General features: G+C 45.2%; 1 protein-coding gene across 12 annotated transcripts in view; it reads right to left on the bottom strand.

Moving 5' to 3' along the window:
- Positions 1-24,302, bottom strand: part of Samd4a (sterile alpha motif domain containing 4A) — a 217,594-nt gene that overhangs the window by 49,712 nt on the left and 143,580 nt on the right. For 6 of the 12 annotated variants that reach the window (XM_087585546.1, XM_087585548.1, XM_087585547.1 and 3 more), the window contains one exon: positions 3,116-3,379. The exons of the other annotated variants lie outside the window; for them this stretch is intronic. In XM_087585546.1, coding sequence (XP_087441672.1) covers positions 3,116-3,379 — 264 coding nt within the window. The remainder of the gene's footprint in view (positions 1-3,115; positions 3,380-24,302) is intronic. 12 annotated transcript variants of the gene reach the window in all.

Below are 24,302 nucleotides of genomic sequence, written 5' to 3'. Positions count from 1 at the left end.
TTTCAAAAGAACATGGAGACCTGGATTTAAACCATAGCCAGCACAGTTAGTCCAAACGTTTCTAAGGAGCTGCCTCCTAAAGGGATTGGTAACAGGGAAATTCCATATTCCGGCTCAGGTTGCTCTTTGAGGCTTCTAGTGGATACTCAATCCAGTGCTTTCCCTTTAGCCTAAAGCCCTACCTATTCCATACAGCCAGCCCAAACCATTAGGACAAGTGTTTACTAGAAGAAGCAAAGCCCAGAGATTCAGGAGGAAGCAATTAATCCTCTAAGGGTTTATTCTGCATGCTTGACCTAAGAGGTATGTTCCCAAGGGAGGATGGTGGCCAAGCTGGCTGGTCTGTCCAGATGAGAGGTAGGGCATAAACAAGCCCACTATCTCAGCCATGAACACCAGGTAGCCAGAAAAATGAATGCAATTATGGTGACTTTGCTTTTTTTTCCTCCCAAGACATGAGGTGACGGCGATCCCCAGGGGATTTGGGACTCTTTCAAATTCTATTCCAGCTTTCCTTGTTCTTGCAGACCAGGTGTTTGCCAATTAGAAAAACAGCCATTTGGTGTTGGCCCAAGTGTCTCTGTTCCTGCCAAGGGACCCAAGGCACAGGAATGCAGGCATGGGGGCGTCCACAGGAAGGCTCTTCTCAGATGATTCGCATCAGTCAGCTCCATAGTCCACTGCTCAGAAAGTGGGAATTGATTTGGAAATCTACATGATCATCTGCTCTTAGGCCTAGAGATCAAATGACAAATCCCTGGGATTGGTATATTAAGGGTTGCTTCTTAGATAGAACTCTAAGAGGCTATGCTGAGTAATCTTTGCTGTAGAGGAGTTCTTAGAGACCACTTTACAATAGGGCTGGCTAAGGAACATTTGTGCTCAACAAATACTGGCCCTATGCCATTTCAGAAGGCTGGTGTTTTGGGGCTTGGACATTTCTATCATCTGACACTGTCAGTTGAATTGAAAACGTATCCACTATAAATAGAATTCTCTATTATCAATCCTGTTCCTTCCCTTGAGATTTCCCATTACTTGCTAGTGTCCGTATACATGGATGTCTCCATCCACTTCTTTAAGAAAAGGTAAGGTCAACAGGTCAAAGAAGGCAGAAACACGTGCAAAAGGTCCTTCATTCCAACCAGCCACCAAAAAGCTTCTTTTTCATTGATACCTATGTGCTAGCAATGAAAATCTGGGATGTGACGCTTTGTCTGTGGGTTTCTGTGATTGACAAAATTTCAAGAACTCTAGAGAAAGGGGTCAAATGAACTTCTCCATAGATAACCCACGAGTTCAAGAAAGTGTTTTAACTTTTATACAAACAGAACTAAGCAAACAAAACCCAAACCAGTGGGATTCTCATTTTCAATTTCCCCCTTTGCTCATGTTTCTTTAAAAAAATGATACATTATCTCTATTCACTTCTTACCTTAGAAGCCTGAAAGCAAACATTTATCCACTTGGGAGAATGTGTAAGTATGTATCAGCCCTCCAAACAAGTGAAGGGGTAACAGGAAAGTAAAGTAAAAGGAAGGAAGGAAGCCTGTGTTCAGACACTAGGCAGTGAAGTTGGCATTCCTCCAAGCAAATGGCCTATTCTTCAGGGTCCACCTTGCTGGTCAACATGCAAACAATGCTTCTCTCGAGTTACCAAGGGAACAACATACACTGTCCTGGAATCAGGCTGCACAGACACTGAACCTCACACGGATGTAGCATCCCTTGGGAACGGGCTTTGCCCATCCTCCAACATCTTCAGTCCCCAGAGCCCCATGGAAGAGGGTTATACACACTATATGCCAAAATGACCCACTGCATTAGCCATTTTTAAAGACTCATGTTTATCCCCAGAGGAACACTTCAAGACACATCCTACTTCCAAGGGTCTCTCAGCACACGCCCATTGTGGGGAGGGGCTGGGATAGGGAGAAAACCATACACTGCTCAGAGGAAGGCTGGAGGCCAGCCTCACTCCCTAAGTTGCCCGGTTCCACTTTTCAACCTAGCTTCCTTTTAGATCTGGCACCGGAGAAGATGTGGGCATATACTCTGTGCCAGGGTCCCATCTTGGGAAGGGATGAGGTCAAGAGACTCTTTTACAAGGGGATTAGAATCGGCAAACCTCAGGACTGTGTGTCAACAGCAGCATGGAGGCCCCTCTCGGAGCCTGTCCTCAGCACTGTCCCAGAAGCCTGCCTGGTTATTGTCTCAATAGCTAACATTGTTATCAGCATGTCTCTGATGAGCATGCTCCCCTAAGGACTTCTATCCCTCTAACAACTGGCATCTACAAGCACAGAATGCATGCATCCTCTGTGAGCTCATCATTGGTAATTCAGAAATCTCTGTCTCCCGAGGAGGGTCTGTAGGAGAGGGTCCATTGATAGGCTATGGAGGAATATTTATTTAGGTTGAATAGACCTTTATCATCAATGTGCAAATCTACTACCCTGGTTAAAACATTGATGGTTCTCATGTCCCTGAAGCAGATGCAGAGAAAAGGGCTTAAAGATTTTTTTTTTTTTTGGACTTCAAACAAAAATGGAATATCACTACAATTCCGCATTAGGAAAAAATAAAGTAATAAAAGATCAATGGTTTTTCTTTCTGAATTAGTTATGGGTCCCTGGCCACAGCAAGGCAGAGGTGGAGTAGCCTGGCATCTTTTCAGATGACCCTATCCAGGATAGCAGGAGCCCTCATTGTCCATGAGTCAGCACACAGAAAGCACAAAGGAAGATGTTGACCTTTCTCGCTCTGGGTTCTGGGTTGGGGCAAGTGATCACTGAGCACTGATCTAGGATCAGAAATAGAAAGGTCAGGACTGTGTATTGACGGCAGCTCGAGGGCACTTTTGGAGCCTGCCCTTGGCATTGTCCCCAAAGCCTGCCTGGGTATTGTCTCACCAGCTAACATTGTTATCAACTGGAAGGAGACTTTCCAAGGCCTTTCCTCCAGTGCCAGCTCTGGAGTTCTGGAAGGCATGGCTTGAATGCAGGAGGAGCCTAAGGTGAGGGGCTGGACTCCCTCTCTCCTGTTGACCACCTCTCTTTCCCTCTTGGACTCCAAACCAAGGGAGGGCCTCTCAGATCCTCATGTGGTCACTCACCTTTCATACCACTACCTTCTTCTTGGAATGTGTTACGAGCAGTGGTCTGATCTTCTAAGTGTTCACTCCCACCACTTCCTGAAGAGGCTACACTGCTTTGTGGAGACAGGGGGGCATGATCGGATGGGAGGCACTGAGGTCCTCTAGCTCGTAAGTCCTCATGAGACATCCATCCATGTCCTAGAGGCTGGTTTGGCACATTCATGGGTGGGGTAAGGGACACAGATCGTTTCAAAGGGCTGTGGTGTGCCTGGCCTGAGAGAACTGGAAAAAAAAATAGAATGAAATAGGTTATTCTCCCCACTTTAGCCTGGGACGCAGAATAACCCACAATACCTTTGAACCCTCAGAGATACCATGACTAACTCCACTGCACTGATGATCACAGTGGGCTGATTGGGCCTGAGACTATCCTAGCCTCTGCATGGTTAAAAAGGAGGCTGTCTGGTCCAAGCCTATGGTGCTCACACATCTGGTCTTGTGAGTTTGGATCTGGCTTTATTTCAAACCTACAAAATCAGACTTTGGAGCAGTGGACCTACACAGTGGGCAAGGCTGACAGCTTCTGACCAAGGGGAAAAGAGCATGTGTTGGACAATTTTATGGTTTAAACACCACACATGAGGTTACCCATATTGGTACAGAGGGCTTGGAGGGACAGGTAGGCTGGTTGGCATTGGGAAATCTTTGGAGGGCTGATCTAGAAGCTGAACTACATAGTCTAAACAGGAGTCAAGAAACTGTCATCTCTGAATGGTGGTAGGGGCTCTAGGAGGGAAGCAAGCCAGCACTAACATGACCTCAGGGTATGGGGCACTGGCAGGCACACTGAAAGGGCTAATTCTTTTCCTTGCCCTCAGGGTTCATGTCAACTTTTATCTGGCAAACACCCTCAGGTGACAAGGCTTTCATTCAGCAGCCACTAGAGTGCTCCCAGTAAGTATGGTCAGTCCTTCCACACAGTGGGCAACATCTTCATGGTTCCTTTTTTATTTCCCAGAAAACTAGGAAAAAGCAACAGAATGCACATCACTGGCCAAATTAAATTGAAGGCATTCAAAGGAGGGATTCAAGCAACATCAATGCTGAGGGAGCCGATGTTACCCTTGGTTGGCTTTGATGGGTGTGTAGAGTGACTTTACAAAATAAGTCTATTCATAACTTTTCCCTCAGTCTATTTTGACTGCTGCTGTACTAATGTGGAACTGGGCCACACACATTTTTAAACATTTTCCAGGGAAGCCATTAAATTCCATCTCTAGCTCTAACCCCTCCAGTGAGGCATTTGCTGTCCCTACTTTCAGCCGTGTATTTCATTACCGGCAAGAACTTTCTGTGTTTTGCAGTAGGTAGACCAGATGGCTCAAATAGTGGAAGGCATTGCTTTTAGACTGTATTTCTGGAGGGATAGTACCTATGTAAGGACCAGAGCAGGTGATTAACATGACCCCACTTACAAAATAAAGGCCAGAGTCGAAGGGCAGACTGTTGCCAAAAAGCATATCCGAGACAGTAATGGTACGGTCTGATGGTTAGCTGGCAACCCTCTAAGAACAACAAGGTTCAATACTTGGGCGGTAGGAGAGGTCAAGGTTCCCACTTGACCTTGTGTGTGCAATCAGAAGGACTAAATAATAAAAAAAATTTCTTTATTAACAAATCAAGTGTGTTGTTGGTGGGTAGGGATGCTTTTGAGTTTAACATTTGTTTTCTACTTAGGAAATTTCTAATTTGAGTAGATCCTGTTAAAGACACAGAATTTTTATCTACCTTAAAGATATGTGAACATAACTTAAAAAAAAAATCCCATTAGGTTTGCCTTTCCACTAGATTAAAGAACAGAAAAGGCTCCTGGAAAATGCGCTTCTTCCCAATTGGAGAAGCATTGGCAAGAGAAAAACAAAACAAAAATAAGAAAATAGGAAACAGCAACAAAACGAAGAGAGAAAAGCTAGACATCCAGAAAATTCATTTCATGCCTGTCTAAGCATTTATGTAAAATTGGGCAGACGTGTCTGAAGCCTTGGAGCACCCGGACATTCTGACTCAGCTCTGTGGGTTTTTTTTTTTTTTTTTTTTAACCTCTGGTGGGGACTTCAAATGGCGCTGGCCAGACAGGACTACATTTCCAGATGCAGCTCTCTCTGCCCAGCTGCGATTCAAGTGAATTTGAAGCCACAGAATGGGACTTGCCAAAAAGGGACTGACCAGAGCAGGTGGGACCTGTGGTACTTAGGACGTTTAGAGGCAATCACAAAATTGATAAGCAATATCTATGCCTCATGGTTCATGGTAGCTGTTAGTATGGTATTTACTTAGGGTGCGTGTGCATATGTGCATGTGTGCATGCATGTATGTACCACAGCATGTATGTGGAGGTAGGAGGACATGTAGGAGTTGGTTCTCTCCTTCTACTTGTGAGTCCAGAGATTGAACTTAGGTTGTCAGGCTTGTCAGCAAGAGCCTTTACCCTCTGAGCCATCTCATGGGCCCCTCGTTTTGACTTGGATGCTCAGATTAATATAATTGTGTATGTAGTAGCTGGATCACACTATTGAATGGAGCCAATTTATTTTCTTGAGCCTAAAAGTTCCTCAGATTCCATGCTGCTTCTCAATCCTGGTGGAACGGCACACTTGGGAGGCTGCCAGTGTCCCAGAATGCCCCTGGTGATTGGGATTAGAGGTAGATGTTTTCCTCACTGAACTGGCTTATAGGAATTTGAATAGATACTTACAAAACTGTTTTTGTTTTCCTGAGCTTGAATGAAGTCAGAGGGGAGAAGGCATGAACTTGGCCTTTGCTTCTAATAAATCACTTGTAGTTAAGATGCCAGGGCCTTTTGTCCTGGTGACTTTCCATCAAAGGCCACCTCTTCTCTATCTGAGAGGGGACCCTCTGACCCTTTGGGCTGCCCACACTCAGGTCTCTCTGAAGTCATCTTGCAGGGACAGCTAAGCATAGAACCTTACAGAAAGCTTTGCTGACCATCACACTTAAACCAAAGGAAGACTATGTTGGGTAAATGCCCTCTTCTTCCCAGAAGAACAGACACATAACCAGTGCGGGCCTCTCTTCTTAATCTTTTCTTTCTAGATTTATTTATTTTTATTTTAAGTGTACGAGTTTTGTCTGTCTGCATGTCTGTGCACCATGTGTATGTCTGATGCTCTTGGAGGCCCGAGGACAGTGCCAGATCCCTAGGAACTAGAGTTACAGGGTGTTGTGAGCTGTCTGATATCAGTGCTGGGAACCAAACCTGGGTTCTCTGCAAGAGCTTCAAGTGCTCTAACCACTGAGGCATCATATCTCCAGGTCTATCCTCTTGTAGGGAGGAGACAGAAGATGAGAGATGACTTACGGTGAAGACAAACCTATAGGTCTAGGCAGTCTTTGGTGTTAACTCTCATTCTGGAGTACTCGGGTCTAAAGTGTCAGAGGGGGTAACTACAGTTCTAAACAGGTGTGAGACGAGTACATAGCCACAGGATTAGTTAGGTGGCTGGCATGGCGCCAGGTTTGCATTTGTTTCTAGAACTCACCTGAAACAGTGACCCACGGGGAAAGACGATAAGGGCATTCATAGGTGGTGGTAATAATAATAATAATAATAATAATAATAATAATAATAATAATAATAGTTTGCTTATGAGTTAAGGTGGAAGATCAGTAAAAGCAGACTATGAGAAGTCTTCCAGCCTGGCTGGAGGCTGCTGCCCCAGAAGGACTCTGGCAAAAGGCTCTAGAATGCACTTGCTTTTGACTGCTGTGTGGTGACCAGCGGCTAATGACTGCTTCAGAGGGCTGTCCCAGAGTCACGTTTTAAATGCTGCAGAATAAAGTGTGCCTTTACAAAACCTCCACAGGGATCAGGAATTGGCAAATTCTACTCGAGCCCCAAATTTATACTGCATCTGTGACGCTGACAGCAATGTAGGAGGGGCCTCGTGATGTCGGATGGCTTCGTCACGTGAGAACTCTCATTACAATCTGTCCAGGGGAGCACAGTCAATGACTCTTTTGCCCCTGAATCACTGAAATGAAACCCCCGGGATTGTATATAGTATGGATCCGATTCCACCAATAGCTTTAGGAATCTCTATAAGAAATCTCAAGTCTGTGCTCGTCAGTATGAGAAGCCTTACATACACTTGCCATTGGGATGTCAGAACTTGGGGAGCGTTTATAAATTCAAATGACCTGAAAGTAAACAGAAGATATTGAGCACGTCTATTTGAAATTTTTAAAAAAAGCAGCTAAAACCAGTCTGCTCTGACAGCCAAGCTGTATAGCAGCACTGAGGGGATCCTGACCCCATGATAAACTCCATCATACCCCTTGGGGCCAGCCAGCTTCTCTAGCCTCATCTTACCTCACGATTTTTTTTTTCATCTCCTAGCATCTTTGGTCTGACCCCCTTTCAACACCTTGGGAAGGAAACATGTGATAGTTGTCCATGGAGTCTGGCCTCAGCCTTTAGATTTATTTCTCATTTCCTTTAACCAACTTTGACTTTGCCTTCATTTTTAATTACTGAGATGAAATGCAGGCAAAAAAATTTTCAGCCTATTTAGGACTCATTGGAGAATATTAAGTAGAACTCCCGTTTCTGCCTCCTGGCAGAAGTAAGAGGGTTTGTGGGGGAAAGGCAGGCGGAGGATACTGCCCCTGCTGTCTCTCTGGTTCACGGTCAGGCAGGCTCTTATATGAGGGATGCAAGCCAGAGTCTGACAGTGCCACGCGGAGGAAACGAAACTCTGTCCTGATGCTAACAGAGGCCTTTTGTTGTGGGTCGAATACTTCTCAGCTCTTTTTAGTTTTGGGATTTAAAAGACATTTTTATGAGGACAGAATTCTAATTCTTGAGAGGTAGAAGTCTCTAGAAAGACATCACTCAATAATTTCAAAATTGAGAGGCATGAGCCCCTGAAAAATCTCCATGCACACCAGGACCATGTCAGTGAACGAAATACTGTGCTTTGAATTTTATAAGCACGTGGACAATTTTGGAATTAATTTGAGGTGGCTACTGATAAACGAAAAAGATCTATGCTAGGTATGCAGTTATTCTTGGTTCTGTTTTCATTTGCCTTAGCGGATCTGAGGTGGCATTTTTGTTTTAACGGGGACCTCACCCTTTTTGTTTATTTATTAACTCACCTAGCTCCTTTGTGTATTAACCCCGTGCACCAGCAATTGGCAGGCACGACTGCTTATGTCTTTCTTTCTTTTTTTTTTTTTTTTTTTTTTTTTTTGGTTCTTTTTTTCGGAGCTGGGGACCGAACCCATGCTTATGTCTTTCTTGAGAGACACTTCCCTGTGTAATCCAGGAAGTTTTAGGAACTGTCAGAGTACCTTCTAGGCTTGTTGTTCCAAGTTCAAACCAGCCAGGACTTCCCTTTGCCACCATCGGGAGTCTACGTCAGGCTTAGCATTTAGCGTTTTGACTTTTGAGGATGTTGGGTGTTAATGTTCCAATAAAGGCAATAAGGATGCCCACCTAAGTAACATGGTCCTCCCCTATCTGACCAGGTGATCTGAGTTCTCATCTCAAGCTTAGCTTCCATGAGTACAGAGATCCAGGGGCAGCTCTCAGCATTTTAGTGACCTACATTTTAAACTCCAGAAACTGCCTGTTTCTCGCAGAAATCTGTTAACTTTGAACTTCATCCCTTTATGTTATTTATGTGTATGGGTGTTTTATCTGCATGTAGGTCCCTGTACTATGTGTGTGCAGTGCCCAGAGAGGCTGGGAGAAGGCATTGGGTCCTGTGAGACAGGAGTCACAGAGAGTTGCGGGCTGCCACATGGGTGTAGGAAATGCAGCCTGGGTCCTGTGGAAAGACAGCTGATGCTTTTAATTGCTAGGCCATCGCTCCCAGCCCCCTTTGCTAAAACCTAGAATTTCTAGATGTTTGTATATTAGAGTGCAATCCAATAACATAATTAAGCTATAAAAAAGTCACTTTTATAAGAGATAGTTATTGTGGGATATGGTCATATATGTGTATATATATATGTACTTAAATATATATATATATATATATGAAAAAGTCATTGAAATGCTTTACTATGTGTGATTAAAATATGAGAAAAACTTAAAATATAAGTCATTCTAATTCAGGGATTGAAAAGGTAGAATAGGAGCCCAAATGTCTGCATATTGTTAAAAGATAATAACTTATTTCACAAATGAAAAGGACTCAGGTGACACGTTGTATGCCCTTAGGCATGACAAAGCATGGCAGAAGAGCACCCCCTTTTTGTTGTCCACAGTGCACTTTGACAAATATCCCTAGAGCTGCTCTCTCACCCCAGTTGGAGCATCAGGAGAACATTTGATGAAACCACTTCAGGGCTCACAAAACGCCTTATTCTGAAGTCTTACTGAAGGAGGTTGGTCAGTATGCATCAAGTTTAAAGCAGAAAAAGCTCAGCCCATGCTGCGTTTCAGAAAGGCTATTGTTTGAAAGGAATTGGGGTGGGTGCAGTGCTTCTGTCCCCTCTCTCAAAGGTCTAAATCTGCTTATAGTGCATAGTGAGGGTTCTATCCTGTGATTTGTCTTTAGAATTTCAGTGTATCTAAGCATTACTACCAGAAGTTTCCAGCTTAAAGAATGAAGTTCTACTAACACTGTTTTGGATGTAGAATTCTAAGCACTTATTTCTTTCTTTTCTCCCTTCCTTCCTTCTTTCTTTTCCTTCTCTCTCTCTCTCTCTCTCTCTCTCTCTCTCTCTCTCTCTTTCTTTCCTTTTTCGGAGACAGGCTCTCACTGTGTAGCCCAGGCTGCCCTCATACCCTCAGAGATTCACCTGTCTCATCCTCCCAAGAGCTGGGATTATTAGGCTAAGAACCTTAAATAAGACTTGAGGGTGAAATGGCTAGGTGACTTTGGGCCCTGGATTATTCCTCTTTGGATTTGTGGTCAGAGGCCCTGTAGTGGGAAGCTTTGGGAAAGAAAAAGAGTCACAGTATTTCAAGAATACATTTTGAAAAATACAAAGGCAGAGAATTTGATCAATGACATCATGCAAAAAGCCCCAGTAGGATTCACATTTATGGTCATGAACAGATTTGGGTAAGTAGGGGGGGAAGAGAAGAGAGGATCATTAGTTACTAGGTAGAAATTCACATGCACTGTCACCATTGCTTCAGAAACCAGGATCACAAGCGCATCCAGTCAGTCAAAAGCCTCAACTCCACATGCTTGCTCTCTGCTTCTTGCTCAAACATTTAGAAAACCAGTGCTTGGATTACGTGGACACCGGAAGAGGGTCTCCCAACCCCACTTCCTTTTCAGGGAAAAGAGAGAGCATGCCACAAAGCAGAGGTGCGGGCAGTAGAGGGGGTGCTCCCAGCAAGCCAGGGGTAGAAGCTGCATGCTTTCTGTGAAGAGAAAGTGCCTGTGGAGACCAGACCAGACCAAACCAGACCAGACCAGACCAGACCAGACCAGACCAGACCAGACCAGACCAGACCAGATCAAACCAGACCAGATCAGACCAAACCAGATCAGACCAGACCAGACCAGACCAAACCAGACCAAACCAAACCAAACTCTAGAAGAGAACACTGCAGAGAACACTACAACAATGTTGGCAAGTGGCTATGGCTTAACCCTTTTGCTCATGACATTTTTCCTCATACGATACTGAAATGAAACCATCTCCATGCAGGGTCAGCTTCTCAAAGAAGCCTTCCTGATACCATGATTCCCTGTCACGGTGTCAGCTCCTGTCACCTGCAGACGACTCAGCCCTTGAGCAGAACAGACACATCTGCTTTTGCCTTCGTGCTACCACTTAAATATTTGGGTTTTAAAGAACTAAATTAGAATCTTCCTGCAGACTTTTGTTACAGCATTCATCTTTAGAATATTTCATTGTCAGTTTCTATAATGGCCGGACTGGGTATCATCTGGTAGGCAAGCTATTTCGGATAACCGATATCACAACTTCATTACAGGGATTAAATCAGACCAAAACCTAACATAGACATTTTTCAAAAATCAGTAGATTCCCATTTACAATTTTTGTTTCAAATCATGTGGCCGTGAAAGGATTCATCCAGGAGCCTCTCGTGCGGTTCCATCAAAACCAAAGACAGTGGGAGTCACGTGACACGACTTAAGCAGGTGTCCTAGCACACTCAAGGGACCGTGGAATTGGTCCAGCCTTTCCCAAATGTGCACACCGGATTCATTTTTACTTTTCTGGTCGCCCCTCTACATTTCTCACTCAACAATTGCCATCCTCAAGTTTGCCCAAGAATTCCTGTTCACACAAAGCAATGTCCAGAAATGAGTTCGGACAGAAGGACAGGCTTCTACTTGTTTTGTTTATGACACCAGGAAAAGAAAACAGTGACCGTCAGCAGATTTAACCAGACATTTCTCTTATATTTCCCCTCATCTGCATAGAGAAAAAAATAATCACCGTGTTTATAGGGAACACTCAGAGAGGTCCTTCAAGGCAACCTTCTCCTCTAAACCCTTTTTCTGAAGAAGGCTCTCAAATTGCACCCCCTGTTCCACCCCCTCGCACACTGATCCAGGGAGGAGTGCTTTACCATTTTATATCCTAAAACATCTCATCTTCTTGGGTGGGACCCAGCAAGACAATCCATGTTTGTTATTGCAAGTAGCCAGGACTTGATTGAGCATCTGTCCCAAGGCCACGCTTGGTCAGAATTACCGAACACATCACAGGGTCTCTCTTAATATCGTGCCAACACCAGCACCAGATGTTAAGAGAAGCCGGCTAACTGCTTGAAAGGAGCTAAAGAGCTCTTGTCTTGATCTGACTGCAAAGTCTTCACTACCGCAAGAGCCGCACAGCTCATAAGTAATAGGGACAGGTGGCTCTTTTTTGAACAGCATTCAGGTGGAGTCGGCCATTGTTAGAGCATGTCTACATCGTATTACAGGGCATCCAAAAGCACCAGAAGTTCCACCACTTCTCTGAGTCTGAAACACTCAAGCCCGCCTTGCTCAAACTACCATCTTCCTTCTTTCCAGTGTTAGAAGAAGGGTTATACATAATTAGAAATGTATTATGTAGCTCTAATTCTTAATGTAGCTTCTCAGTAGGAGAATGAGACCCAGAGACCCAGCAAGGCACTAGCAGGGCAATTTACTGATTAGGGAATTGGTTCTTGTTTCCATCTAAATGTCAAATTCAACAGTAACACATACACGGCCATTCAAAAGAACCACAATTGGAGCTTATACTGATAATTAGATGAATTTTTTTTTGTTGTTGTTAATTAAGAAGAATTGGATGCTTTAGCCTCTCCTGGCTTCTTGATTGCATATGATTGCAGAATCACCACGTGATTCTGGACGAGTTATCAAGCTTGCATCCCAGCGCCCATTCCCCTCACCTTTGTCCTTCTCCTGAATGCTGAACCATCACAATCTGCCCCTGTGGGTTGGGACACGACAGGAGTGGTACTGAGTTTATGCCGTTGACTGGCTGTGGTCTGTGATTACACACAACGATTGGGGTTTTTGACTTGGGGCTGCCCTCATCTTTTAAACTGTACTCCTCTTCCCTACCCTAGAGAAACAGTCTTCTTCTCATACTTGCTCTCAACACGTCTCCTTGAGAAATAGCAATCCTTACTACCATAAGAGACTCCCAGAGCCAGGGCATAACTCAGTGCCCAGGGCAGGGGCAGGAGTTGAATGAAGATCCTTACTTCTTACTGGATAGTATGCTAGAGAAGGCTGGCGAGAGCCTTCAGATCCTGGCAACAGATAGAACAGGTCTGGATGGTCACTGGAGCGCAGTTGAGCCCAGATGCCTGCTCTGACTTAGGAATTGAGGGGCTCCTTTTGCTCCCTGTCTATTGCTCCCACTGCCTCTACCTGCCCGACAAGTTGTGTCTATTTAACAGTTTCTTATCAGTGATCGCCACCCCCTATGGGGGTCCTGTAACGGAATGTGGGGATTTGCAAAGAGGTTTAGTGGCACTAAAAGTTTTCTCAACATACAACTACCAAAAGTTCATTCAAAATCGAGCCTGTAACACATCTGAGGGGTTTCTGGCAACACTCAACCATATTATGTCAGATGACTTCACTGTGGCCTCCGTTCTGAGCACATAACGTGAGCAATTAGCGTCACACGCACGCGACACCACACGATGCCACCAAACACTGCCCAGAACACCTGGCTCAGATTCACAGCTACTGTAGGTTTTGGATGGCAGTGTTTTCCCTGTATGTGCAGGGTTTCTGCTCTCACAGAGTGTAATTCAGAGCCCTAGAGAGCCCTAATTTTACTGTGAAGCCCAGACGGGCCTTGAATTTGCGATCCTCCTGCCTTAATCTCCCAAGTAACCGGAGTTACAAGCCAGCGTCACAAAAGAATACTTGACTCTTAATATAAAACAAACATACTCATACATCCTATCACTTTGCAAGTTTGGTTTTATCTTTAATAGGTGATAAAATTCTGTGTATACTAAAGAATGGCTTTAAAATAAATTTCTTCATGGTTAATATCAGTGCATGTTTGATTTGCACAACTATTTTATATACGAAGGCCATGTAATAATTTCTCAGATGGGAAGTGTTAGGAAATGGAACATATTTAAGTAGCCATGATCTATTAAACATTTTGTTTTCTTTCTCTGTGTATTGCCTACTTGCAAAGTTCCCTGTTTGCTAAAACGCTGCTCATTACCACCAAAGCGATACTAACAGGCATCTCACAGCCACTCACAGACAGGAATGGCTAAAGCTGAGTCATCCCAACTCCCAGCTGGGCAAGGAGACACTTGCTTAGCTCTTCCACATGGAGCAGGTGTCCATGTGTTTTTGTTGGGATGGTCACTGCTTAAAAAGAGGTGGCGCTGAATGCTACCTTGTCGTTCTTGAGTGCAAAGAGCCCGTGATGACGTGCTGGTTGGCTTTCTCTCAATTTGATACAACCTGGAGTCATTTGGGAAGAGGGATTGCCAATATCAACTGGCTAACGGTAAGACTGTGGGGGTGCTTTCTTGATCGATGATTGATGTGGAAGGGGGCATCGTCCAGGTCCCAGACTACTGTGCTGGGCATCCCTGGGCAAGTGGTTCTGTGTTGTGTATGAAACACTGAGCAGACCCCGAAGAGCAGGGTCTCTGCTTCTGTCCTTACCCTCACTGATGGACCGTGAGGTGGAATTATAGGCTGGATGAACCTTTGCCTTTCCAAGTTGCCGTTGGCTATGGCATTTTATCACAGCCATAGAGGCTCTGACGACAATCATCCTTAGACAAATGTTTTGAATCCTAGACAATCGTGCTTTCTCTTGTGGCCATTTTTGCTCTTCTTAAGCAGGAGGAGGCAGGGCGAGGACAGCCCAGGGCTTCTCTGAACACGAGTCGCAGGCTGAAACCTCACGACACACTTTCCCCTAGCCCAGAGACGCAGCTGTTGAACGCACAAGTGATTCTCAATCAGAACCCAAGTGTTCTGCACCCAGGGATTAGCAGGGCTGGCACCTCCTGGGACCGTGAGAGATCAACCAAGCCGACACATCCTGCTGCAGAAAATCTGGTTCTTAGGTCTCTCCTGGGCTTACTGAATCAGAATCTGTATTTTTGCAAGGCAGCAGGAGATGTGAGCTCCCATTCTGGCTTAAGACACATTGATTATACACTGCTAGTGAGATTTTGGAAATTTTGGTTTCTTAAAAAAAAAAAAAAAGCACAGAAGTATTGTAAGAATATGTGGGGCCAGGGAGAGCCATTATGTGGGGACTGAGGGGGCAGTCTGGAGCAAGAGTGGGGTTGAGGCATGTCAAAGCCAGATCAACAGGAGTAGGGTCACCCCTTCCCCCCTCCCCACCCACATATCCTGACCCATGAAGCCTGGACTCACCCTGACTGTTGCCCCTCAGAGGAGGTCATGTAGTCTGGTAGCCAAGGTGGGCTTCCTCTCCTTTATAAGGTTATGTCCAACAGTGTCTGCAATTCCTCTCTCTATGTGAGGCATCCTGGTCCTGGACAGTGACGTACACTCTCTCTGAAGATTCCTACCCACTCCCCAAAGGTTTTAATAGCCCCTGTTCTCCAATTAAATGAGCTGTCTCATCGAAATCTGTCTCTTAAGAGTCTGTCCCCCTGTCCTCCGTGTGCTCACTGGACACCTGATGTGTCTGTCCCCCAGGCATTCCTGCCCTGCCCTTTCCGGGATCCATGGTTGTAATCTCCAGCTATCACACTGATAGGAGCAGGGAGGGAAGTGGAGCCAGGAATGACGAGGTTATGTTTTCGTTTTACTCCCAAGTGTGGGAAACGGGGCTGCTCCAGATCCTCTGCAGCAGCTGACTGTGATTTGACTCGTGCCAGCTACAGATCGTTTCTGCGACTATGTGATGTTTGGAATTCTGGGGATTTTTCAGAGGGTCTATAAGTGCTAGGTCCCGGAGTAGTATGGTGGTTTGTCGGTGGGTTTGTTGGTTAATGTTGGTTGTGGTTTGTTAAGCAGTCATGCACTAAGAATAAACAAGAAGAAATTAGATATCCTGACTGTGAAGATCAAACTTGTCCCTAGGAAATCGACATCTTTAATCAGCAGGGAGTAGTCTAACGATAACATTGCCCCTTTTCAACCCCTGACTTTGTTCAGGGATCTCTTTTCCTTTCCCCTCATTTTTCCTCTTTCATTTAGTGTTAGTGGGTGAAAGGGTGAAAGAGAAAGGGTCGGGGAAGGGTGGAAGAAAGAAGAACCCATAAAGTAGTCAAAGACCAGCTACACACACCCCACTCTGGCTTGCTGGGTACTTGTTCTGCTGACGTTGGCGTCAGGGGTCACCCAAAGCCAACACATCCTGCTGCAGTGAAAAGAACTTGGGAATTCAGTTGGAATTCACAGGATCCTTTCCTGCCTCAAGCCCCATCAGTAGCTCCCAGAAGCAAGGCCATGAGTTTGTGGGGGAAACATATTTACTATGCACTTAGGCATTTAGAAATTTTCGAAGCACTACAGAAAAACTGTTATCTGAGTTGTTAGAGTAAGATTAAAGCCGGAGAAACCAAGGCTGGTTATGGGAGAATAAACTCTGCCTGCTAACCTGATGGTTCTGACACCCAACGAAGCACGTTCAGCATAGGACATGGGCATGGACATGAGATCGTAAGAGGGGCAGTGCCCACTCTTGGTCTGTGTACTGGTGAATGCTTATCAGCTCTGCTCTGTCCTCTTTGATTGTGCCTCAACTTGGCCTCTACTTCTCTCCAACACTCTTTAGGGGGGCTTTTATACTCAGGACTGGATAGTCTCATGCAGCCTCAATAAAAGCCCCACCACTGTGTTATACCCCCAATGAAATTTCCATGTATTTTAAAGTGTTCAGATTTCACATTTATTTGGGAGGGGCATGTTACAGACTATGACCTACTTCCTTTTCCTTGTCTGTCCTAACATTTATAAGCAAGGCTGACCGACGAAATAAAGTTCTATTGGAAATTCTAAATCCTTCCACTAGATTCAGAAATCAGCTTGAGAACTTATTACAAGTCTGGGTGACATTTGGTCCCCCATAAACAAAACAAAGAGTTAGCGAAGGTGAATTCAACAGGCATTTATTGACATTGTCCACCATGCACCAGGCTCTAACAGCTGAGGGTCCAATGCTGAGGAAGCCATGATGCCCAGGAGAGGATCTCTCAGCCCCTCCCAGAATGGATCTTCCAGGATGTTATTAGCTTACCAAAACACTCTAGCTCATTTCGACATACTCTTTTCCTCTGCCCATTTTTTTAAATTTCTCTATATCAATGAAAATTGGCCTTGTAACACACGAAGAATGCTGATTGAGGAAGAGAAGAAAGCAGCCGCCAGCTCTCGGCAGGGTGGATGCTGGAGGACAGGAGGCACTAAGCTGATCCTTAGCTCCTGCTCCTGCCTGGTCCCAGTGCTCTCGTGTCTTCTGCACGTGTAGACTCTCAGGACATCATGGGTAAAGACTCTCTGCTCTGCTTACCTGTCCTAGGCTGGGGAGACTGTACTGCCATTTTCCCAAGTGCACAGCCTTTCACCCCTGAAGGATATTTTTCTCAGTCCTTTATTTTCTGAAGAATAGGCCACGTGACAGGGAAATAGCACAGTGTCAGCCGTTACTCGCTATGTTTACACACTGCTCCGTTTGCTCTCCGGGCAATGATATCTCATGAGGTGGACGATATCATCTCTCTCCCTATGCCCCCACTTCACAGACAGGAAGTTGAGGGCAGAGATTAAGGAGCAACGATGAGACAGCGAAGAGGCGACAAGAGTCAGGGTTTAAAGACACCTTTGTTCTAGTTTTTCTTTCTGTTATCTCCATTCTTTAGATCTACGTTCTTATTCTTTACATTGGAACCTTGACGCTCTCTAAATACTTGATTGTGGAGAAAGAAAATATATTATGTGATTTTCAGGCCAGTGCTCTTAAACCCAACCCAATAACAAAAATAACTTCAGGGTTAGACTGTCCATCCATCCATCCATCCATCCATCCATCCATCCATCCATCCATCCATCTATCCATCTATCCATCCATCCAACTATCCTTCTATCTGTCCATCCATCCATCTATCCATCCATCCATTCATCTATCCATCCAACTATCCTTCTATCTGCCCATCCATCCATTCATCTATCCATCCATCCAACTATCCTTCTATCTGCCCATCCATCCATCCATTCATCCACCCATCCATCCATCCATCCATCCATCTATCTATATACCCCTCTATCCATCCATGTATTCATTCATCTATACACTCAACAAATAGTATTGTTTTCTTTTTTAAGACTTAATTTTAAAATTAGAGATGGGGGGCAGACAGAGGGAGGGAGGGAGGTTGTTTTTCTGGGAAGCCAGAAGAAGGCATCAGATTATTCCCTGGATCTCGCTTTACAAGCAGTTGAGAGCCACCCCGTCTGCAATGGCGACAAGGAATCTCTAACCACTGAACCACCTCTTCAGCTCCACAAACTGCGTTTCTATGCACTAGTGACTAGGACTGCAGATGTCAAAAGACAAATCCGTAAGACACGAGGGCTACACAGATGCAGACAGCACTTTTTATCCTTTATTAAGCCACCCCTTTTCATCATTTGGGAGCACACAGTAGCCAGGAGCCTTAAGGCAGCACTGATATTCTAAACAACACTGCATGGCGGTTGCTGAAGAAGGTTAAAAAAAAAAAAATCAGGCGATTTCCATTTCCATCAGTTTGCCCCAGTACCTCAAGGACTAATGAGAATCTCTGAGGAGGTTCTGAATCATCATGGCCCTCCCTTCTATGGACAATGGATTAAGGAAGTGTGTGAGAGTCTAGAAACATGTCTCCTTCGCCTCTGTGGCAATGTTCTTTCCCTTGGCTCAAGTGGCTGTGCTATGCGACTGTTTAAAATCCACGTAGCCCAGACTCTGTAACTTGAGTTAGCCGTCGCCTACCCAACCACACAGAGAGCACCCCATTGCACTTGAGTTCTCCCCAAATGGCTCCCAGACGTCACGATGGGTCCACTCTGTGTGAGTTTTGAGGCTGAGCTAAGAGAGCATGTACACACAAGAAGCCAAACCAGGACCTTTTCATTTTAAGTTGGGTCCTGGAGGACCCATCAGAATTAAGAAAAACAGCCTTAAAAATGTTAAGACAACCAGAATGTTTTCCTGAAGGGAAATCGGTGCCTCAGGAACGGTTGGGTTCCCTCAAGTGAACATTCTGACTCACCAGGTAGCAGATGGGCGCAGAACAGGGATTTACATCCCTCAGTCAAGACTCCAAGAAACCCAGGAGAGGGCAATGCCAAGGTTGTACTGAACGGTGAGTGTTAATGTTGTTTGTGTGCCCAGTTGAGTCATCCTGATGGGATTTTAATGGTGGTGCTACATTCTTTTTTTAGACACTTCGGCCAAAAACATTATCTTTAGAAGACTAGAAAGTGTCGCTAACAGTGTGATTTGCTTCCCCTGTTTTGTTCGTTCATTCCTGAATTGTCACAACAGGGCAGACTCATAGGCTGAGGACGTAGGCCAGGTGTAGAGGACTTGTAACGTCCTGTGTGTGAGCCTTTAACACTGAACAAATACGCATGATTAAGTACGGAGCATCTATCCCACCCCTTCTAGCACTTGGTCAGCTAAGGAATCAAAGGCCTCAGGTATCATGAGCGTCCAAGATCGCTCAGAAGCCTGGACACTGAAGTCAAGCCTAGAATATCTGTGTTTGGTGTCTTCATAGTTGGTCATATCAATGTCATTAAAAAACAAAAGAGCCGACAAAAGGCTTGATTGACAGGGGATAATTTCTGCCTTCGTGGGGTTATAGCCTGCAGGACCCACAAGCTGAGGAGTCCATGTTTACACCACACATGAAGCACAGCGGAAACTGGGATGGCAGGGAGTGTTAACTGTCTGTTGCTGAGATTTCCAGAACCAGTTTTGCCTGGTCTCCACCTGGGATTTATCAGGCGAAGGCACTTCGTGTCTGTGGTTTCCTCGTTAGCTGCCTGCCACTGTTTGGTACCTCACAGGTCGTGGGACCCTCCACTTTTGGACATGAACCACGGCTCTGAACTCAGTACTGTCTATACATTTGCAACTATACATATGCAGTTACCTTCAGCCAAAGTCCTCACCCACGGAAGTCTTCTCCTCCTTGGTAGTCAGTATTCTACTCAGTCTGAATACCGTTTATTTGATTCTGATATTTGATATAAACTTATACTTGTCTGGCAGTGTATGCTCCAGGTTGTGTACGTAGACGAGGGCTGGCTATCATTCATCTTCGATATTTTTATGGATAGCAAACTATTCCTCACAGAACCGGTGTTTCAGAGGTAAGCTCTGGAGAGGTGGAGCTGAGAAAACAACCTTCAGGCCAAAGCTGTCTCCCATGCTGGACTTGAGTAGCAACTTAGCCTGAAGTAACGGCAGTTTGAGAGGATGCTTCCTGGATGTGTTCGGCTTCTCCATCCTAAGCGCCTTGGGGTCAGCCAGAATGACAGAGCCTCGCTTAAGGATCGAAGAACATTTCCTATTTCTTGCCCAGGTTTTGAGGGTCCTTTTCAGGAGTGAAAATCCAAGATATAAACATGAAATCCCTTATTATTCTATTCTTTAAGGGAGAAAAATTAACTGTGTGTATTGTCCACTTTAAACATTTGTCCAGGAAACCTCAAAGGCTCGGAAGATGCTTCTGTGCAGCCTGGGAGCCATGAGGAAGAACTTGGGCACCAAGAGGATGACAGAATTCAGAGCTTCCGGTTGAGCACGTGGGGAGCACTGCTTGAGTGGGCAACCATCTAACAGTCTGCCACTGGCCACCATGTCTCAGCTGCGCAGAGCGAACTGTGAGGGCAGAGGCACGACAGAAGCCCCAAGAAGCCAAAAATATGCAGCTGTCTCTAGGGGCAGCGAGGTCATCAACGGAAAACAGGACAGGGCTAGGGCTACACAAATCTCCACGTTCCCGTTTGCAGATACGCCTGAATGGAACGAAAACCGCCAAGGCTAGCATCATTTGCCTGCGAGGTGGCTACTTTCTCTGAGTGTGGGCAAGCACTCGCTCCCAGAGAACAGCTGAGCTAAGCACCCATGCTTACCTTAATGTTGGGATGTGCATGCAGCTCAGATCCACCTCTAGGCAATGGTGGGTGGGAATGACACAGTTGGTACTATTCTCAAAGGAGGGGTGCTCTTGAGAAGCAAGACTCAGGGTTAGCCAACAATGCTTTGATAGTCTTGAGTTTGGAGCTGGGCTCCCATGAGTAAACAGCTGTGGGTTTTTTTTTTTTTAACTTCTCCCATCCCCCTCCCCCCGCTTTACTGTTCTTGAGTAAGCTCTGACTTTCAGGTTAATATTTGTATGTAACATTTAGTCCATGTGCCAAAGACGATGCCGCCAGGCCTAGCAGAGTTAATGACAGTGTCACCAAGTGCAAAAACGACATCTTGACTAAAGACACGCACGTGTGAGCAGCTTCCGCACAGCGTAGCTCCCCAAGGCCTAACGACTCCAATGAAATCCCTCCAACTCCTGAAGCACGCTGTGATCTCAATGTTCTCTCAGGACAGCCAGTGGAGGCAGACCCAGGCGGCACTGGTGGGCTTGTGTCAACACATTCTCTCCTTCCAGCTCCTGACCATACTTGGGATGATTGTTCTTCTACGCATTTGCAAGAACAGCTGAGAGGCCAGACCAAACCATCATCATATAATGGGACTTGCTTACGACAGAAAAAAAAAAAGTTCCCCTCAATCATCCCAACGTACGGAGATCAGCATCTCCAGGAAAACACTCCATAAATTCTCTTAAATATATTCCAGCTTATGAATGGTGAGAGAGAATCTCGGGAGATGGGAAACCGGAATCTTCAGATTCGAAGCGTTCCTGCTGGTAAAGATTAATGAACTAAAACCAGACGATCTATACTACAAATCACAAGTTTAGTCAATGGGGAATGATTTGACTAAAACAGATGGTGTCAGGCAGCTTCGTAGGGGTATGGCACGATGTGAGATGCCGTCTCTGTGTTTTCTGTCAGATGCCTCACTTGGATGCTGACAGCAGACACGGAAATCTACTCTGATTCTTTGTCACTTCCCTTCTTTCCTCATAAGGAAGCTGATGTTCCAGCTGTGGCAGTGTTTGGAAGCCTTGATACCCACGGAGGCTAATCACAGACCATCTGGGGAACCTAGAATTGAGGGATAGCTCTTGATTTTGGCGCAGACTGTTGCTTTGTTTCGGTTTTGTTTTGAATCTACGGTTGAAAATAGCACGTCTCTGCCTCCACTGTGGCAACGTGGACAGGACTGGTAATGGTGTCAAAGTCACCAAATTCCCTAAAACAAAGGTGGCTCTCAACCTTCCTAATGCTTCAACCCTTTAATAAAGGTCCTCATGTTGTGGGGACCCCCAACCACAACATTATTTTCGTTGCTACTTCAAATCTGTAATTTTGCTATTATTATGAGTCATAATGTAAAATCTGATATGCAGGATATCTGGTATGTGACCCCTATGAAAGGGTCATTCAACTCCCAGAAGGGTCAAGACTCACGGGTTGAGAATCGTTGCCTTAAAACAGAGAGCCCTCGGGGCTGGGGCTTTAGCTCAGTGGTAGAGCGCTTACCTAGGAAGCGCAAGGCCCTGGGTTCCGTCCCCAGCTCCGAAAAAAAAGAACCAAAAAAAAAAAAACAAAAAACAAAAAACAAACAAACAAACAAAAAAAAAAAAAAAAACAGAGAGCCCTCAAAGGGTTCCCTAGGCTTCCAAAAGAATCCATCATGTGGGATGAAATCCTATAAAAATAGTTTCAAATGTCTGTCTGTCCATCTGTCTGTTTAAATGAAAGAAAGCCGAATGTGGTGGCACAAGTTAGTAGTAAGTTTATCGCTCTAGTACTTGGGAGGTTGAGCTGGAAGATCATAGGAGTTCTAGGCCAGCCTGGGCTACATCGAGACTTTGTTTCACCCCTTACCAGCGTATGTCTCTTGGAGCATGGCCCAGATTCTCTCCCCCAACCCCTCCCCCCACTAAGACCTGGACCAGCATTTCTTGCCTATGTCCTTTTCTTTCTAAACGGCAGAAACTGTAATGCACAGAGGTCCTTCTACTAAGAGACTCCAGTAGTTTTCTTCATTATCCCTGGGCTGCTCCCGCAGCGAGCCTGCTCCAGGCCAACCATCGCTGTTTTCTGTTAGAATGCATTTCTTCCCTCTATTCGCTTCCCAAGAATCTTCATGCCTCTACTAAGTAGACAGCAAGAGTGCTAGAGCGGAGAGTGTTCGCCTCCCCTAATCACAGCCCCCACTTCCTGCTTCCAGCAACCAGGTAGCATTTCCTTGTTTTCAAATCCTTTTTTAAAAATGTGAAGGAGGCCAAAGTCCCATGAGAGCTTTCACCCAAATGTGCAGAGAGGTGGATTCTGGCAGGGGACCCTCACAGCTCTGACTGCCACTCTCCTTCCCACCCTCAGGATCGCAGCATTGAGTACTCCCCAGTACTCTCTGGGATGGAGACTTTCCCGCCTTGAAAACATAGAATGAAGAGCCAAGAATGACCCTTAGGCTTTCCAAAGGCTTGGGAATCCCTGGGAGTCTATGCTCCTCAGAGCTGCACAGGGGGCAGATTACTAACCCACTGCCCTTTTCACTATGATGCATTCTTTTTCCTGGAAACACTCTGCATGCTCAGGACTGGTCACACTCGTGTGTCATGGATCTGTATGTTGGTGAGTGACATTGTGCTACGTAAGGGCTATTTCGATATTTAAATAATACTCTTACACTTACTACAAATTATTCCTGTTTAGTAGTGGGCTCAGAATCAGAACATTAATAGCTACCTTTACTTACTATTTATTCTTCCTTTAAAAAAAATCAGATAAATTTCAAGTTATGTATTAAGATTTAATATGTCACTGGGACAACCAGTATTTACAGGATACCAGGTATTATTATTATTATTATTATTATTATTATTATTATTATTTTATTAATTTACGTGCATGTAGTGCATGTGCCCAAGGCGGTGAGAGAGGACTTGGCTCCCTGATGCTGGAGTGCCAGGCAGGTATGAGCTGCCTGACGTGAGGTCTAGGGACTGAGCTGAGGTTCTCTACAAGAACACTGTGTGCTCTTAACCACTCAGCCATTTTTCCAGACAAATACTGGATCTTTCAAGGTTTTATAAGAGTCTTCTAATTCTTATTGAGAATTTCATACTTGTGTATGTATTTTGGTCAAGCCTACTCCTCATTCCTGCTTCTCCAACTCCTTCCCCTAGCCCCTGCCTAGCCTTAAACAAACAGAAAACCCGAGGCACCAATAGACATAAAGGTGTTAATGTGGCGGTGGGAGGGAGCCCAGCTCTAGACAAAGGACTCCAGCGACTGAGAAATGCTGAGAGCAGGGGAAATGGTCTTCCCCAGGGAAGAGCAAGCGGTTGGGGGTCAGCCCTTGAAAACACATACAAACAGGCAGCATTATACAGACGAAGTGGGTTGTATTTGTGTATTTAGGAGAGAGAGAGAGAGAGAGAGAGAGAGAGAGAGAGAGAGAGTGTGTGTGTGTGTGTGTGTGTGCGCGCGCGCACACGAGTGTGTAAGAAAAAGAGGCCATGCATTTGAAAGAGCGAGGAGGGGCACATGGAGGGTTTGGGGGGAGGAAAGCGAAGGAGAAAATGATGTAACTG

This window comes from Rattus norvegicus, chromosome 15, assembly GCF_021556685.1.
Source record: "Rattus norvegicus strain SHRSP/BbbUtx chromosome 15, alternate assembly SHRSP_T2T, whole genome shotgun sequence".
Lineage (NCBI taxonomy): Eukaryota > Metazoa > Chordata > Mammalia > Rodentia > Muridae > Rattus > Rattus norvegicus.
This window is presented reverse-complemented; position numbering and strand designations above follow the sequence as displayed.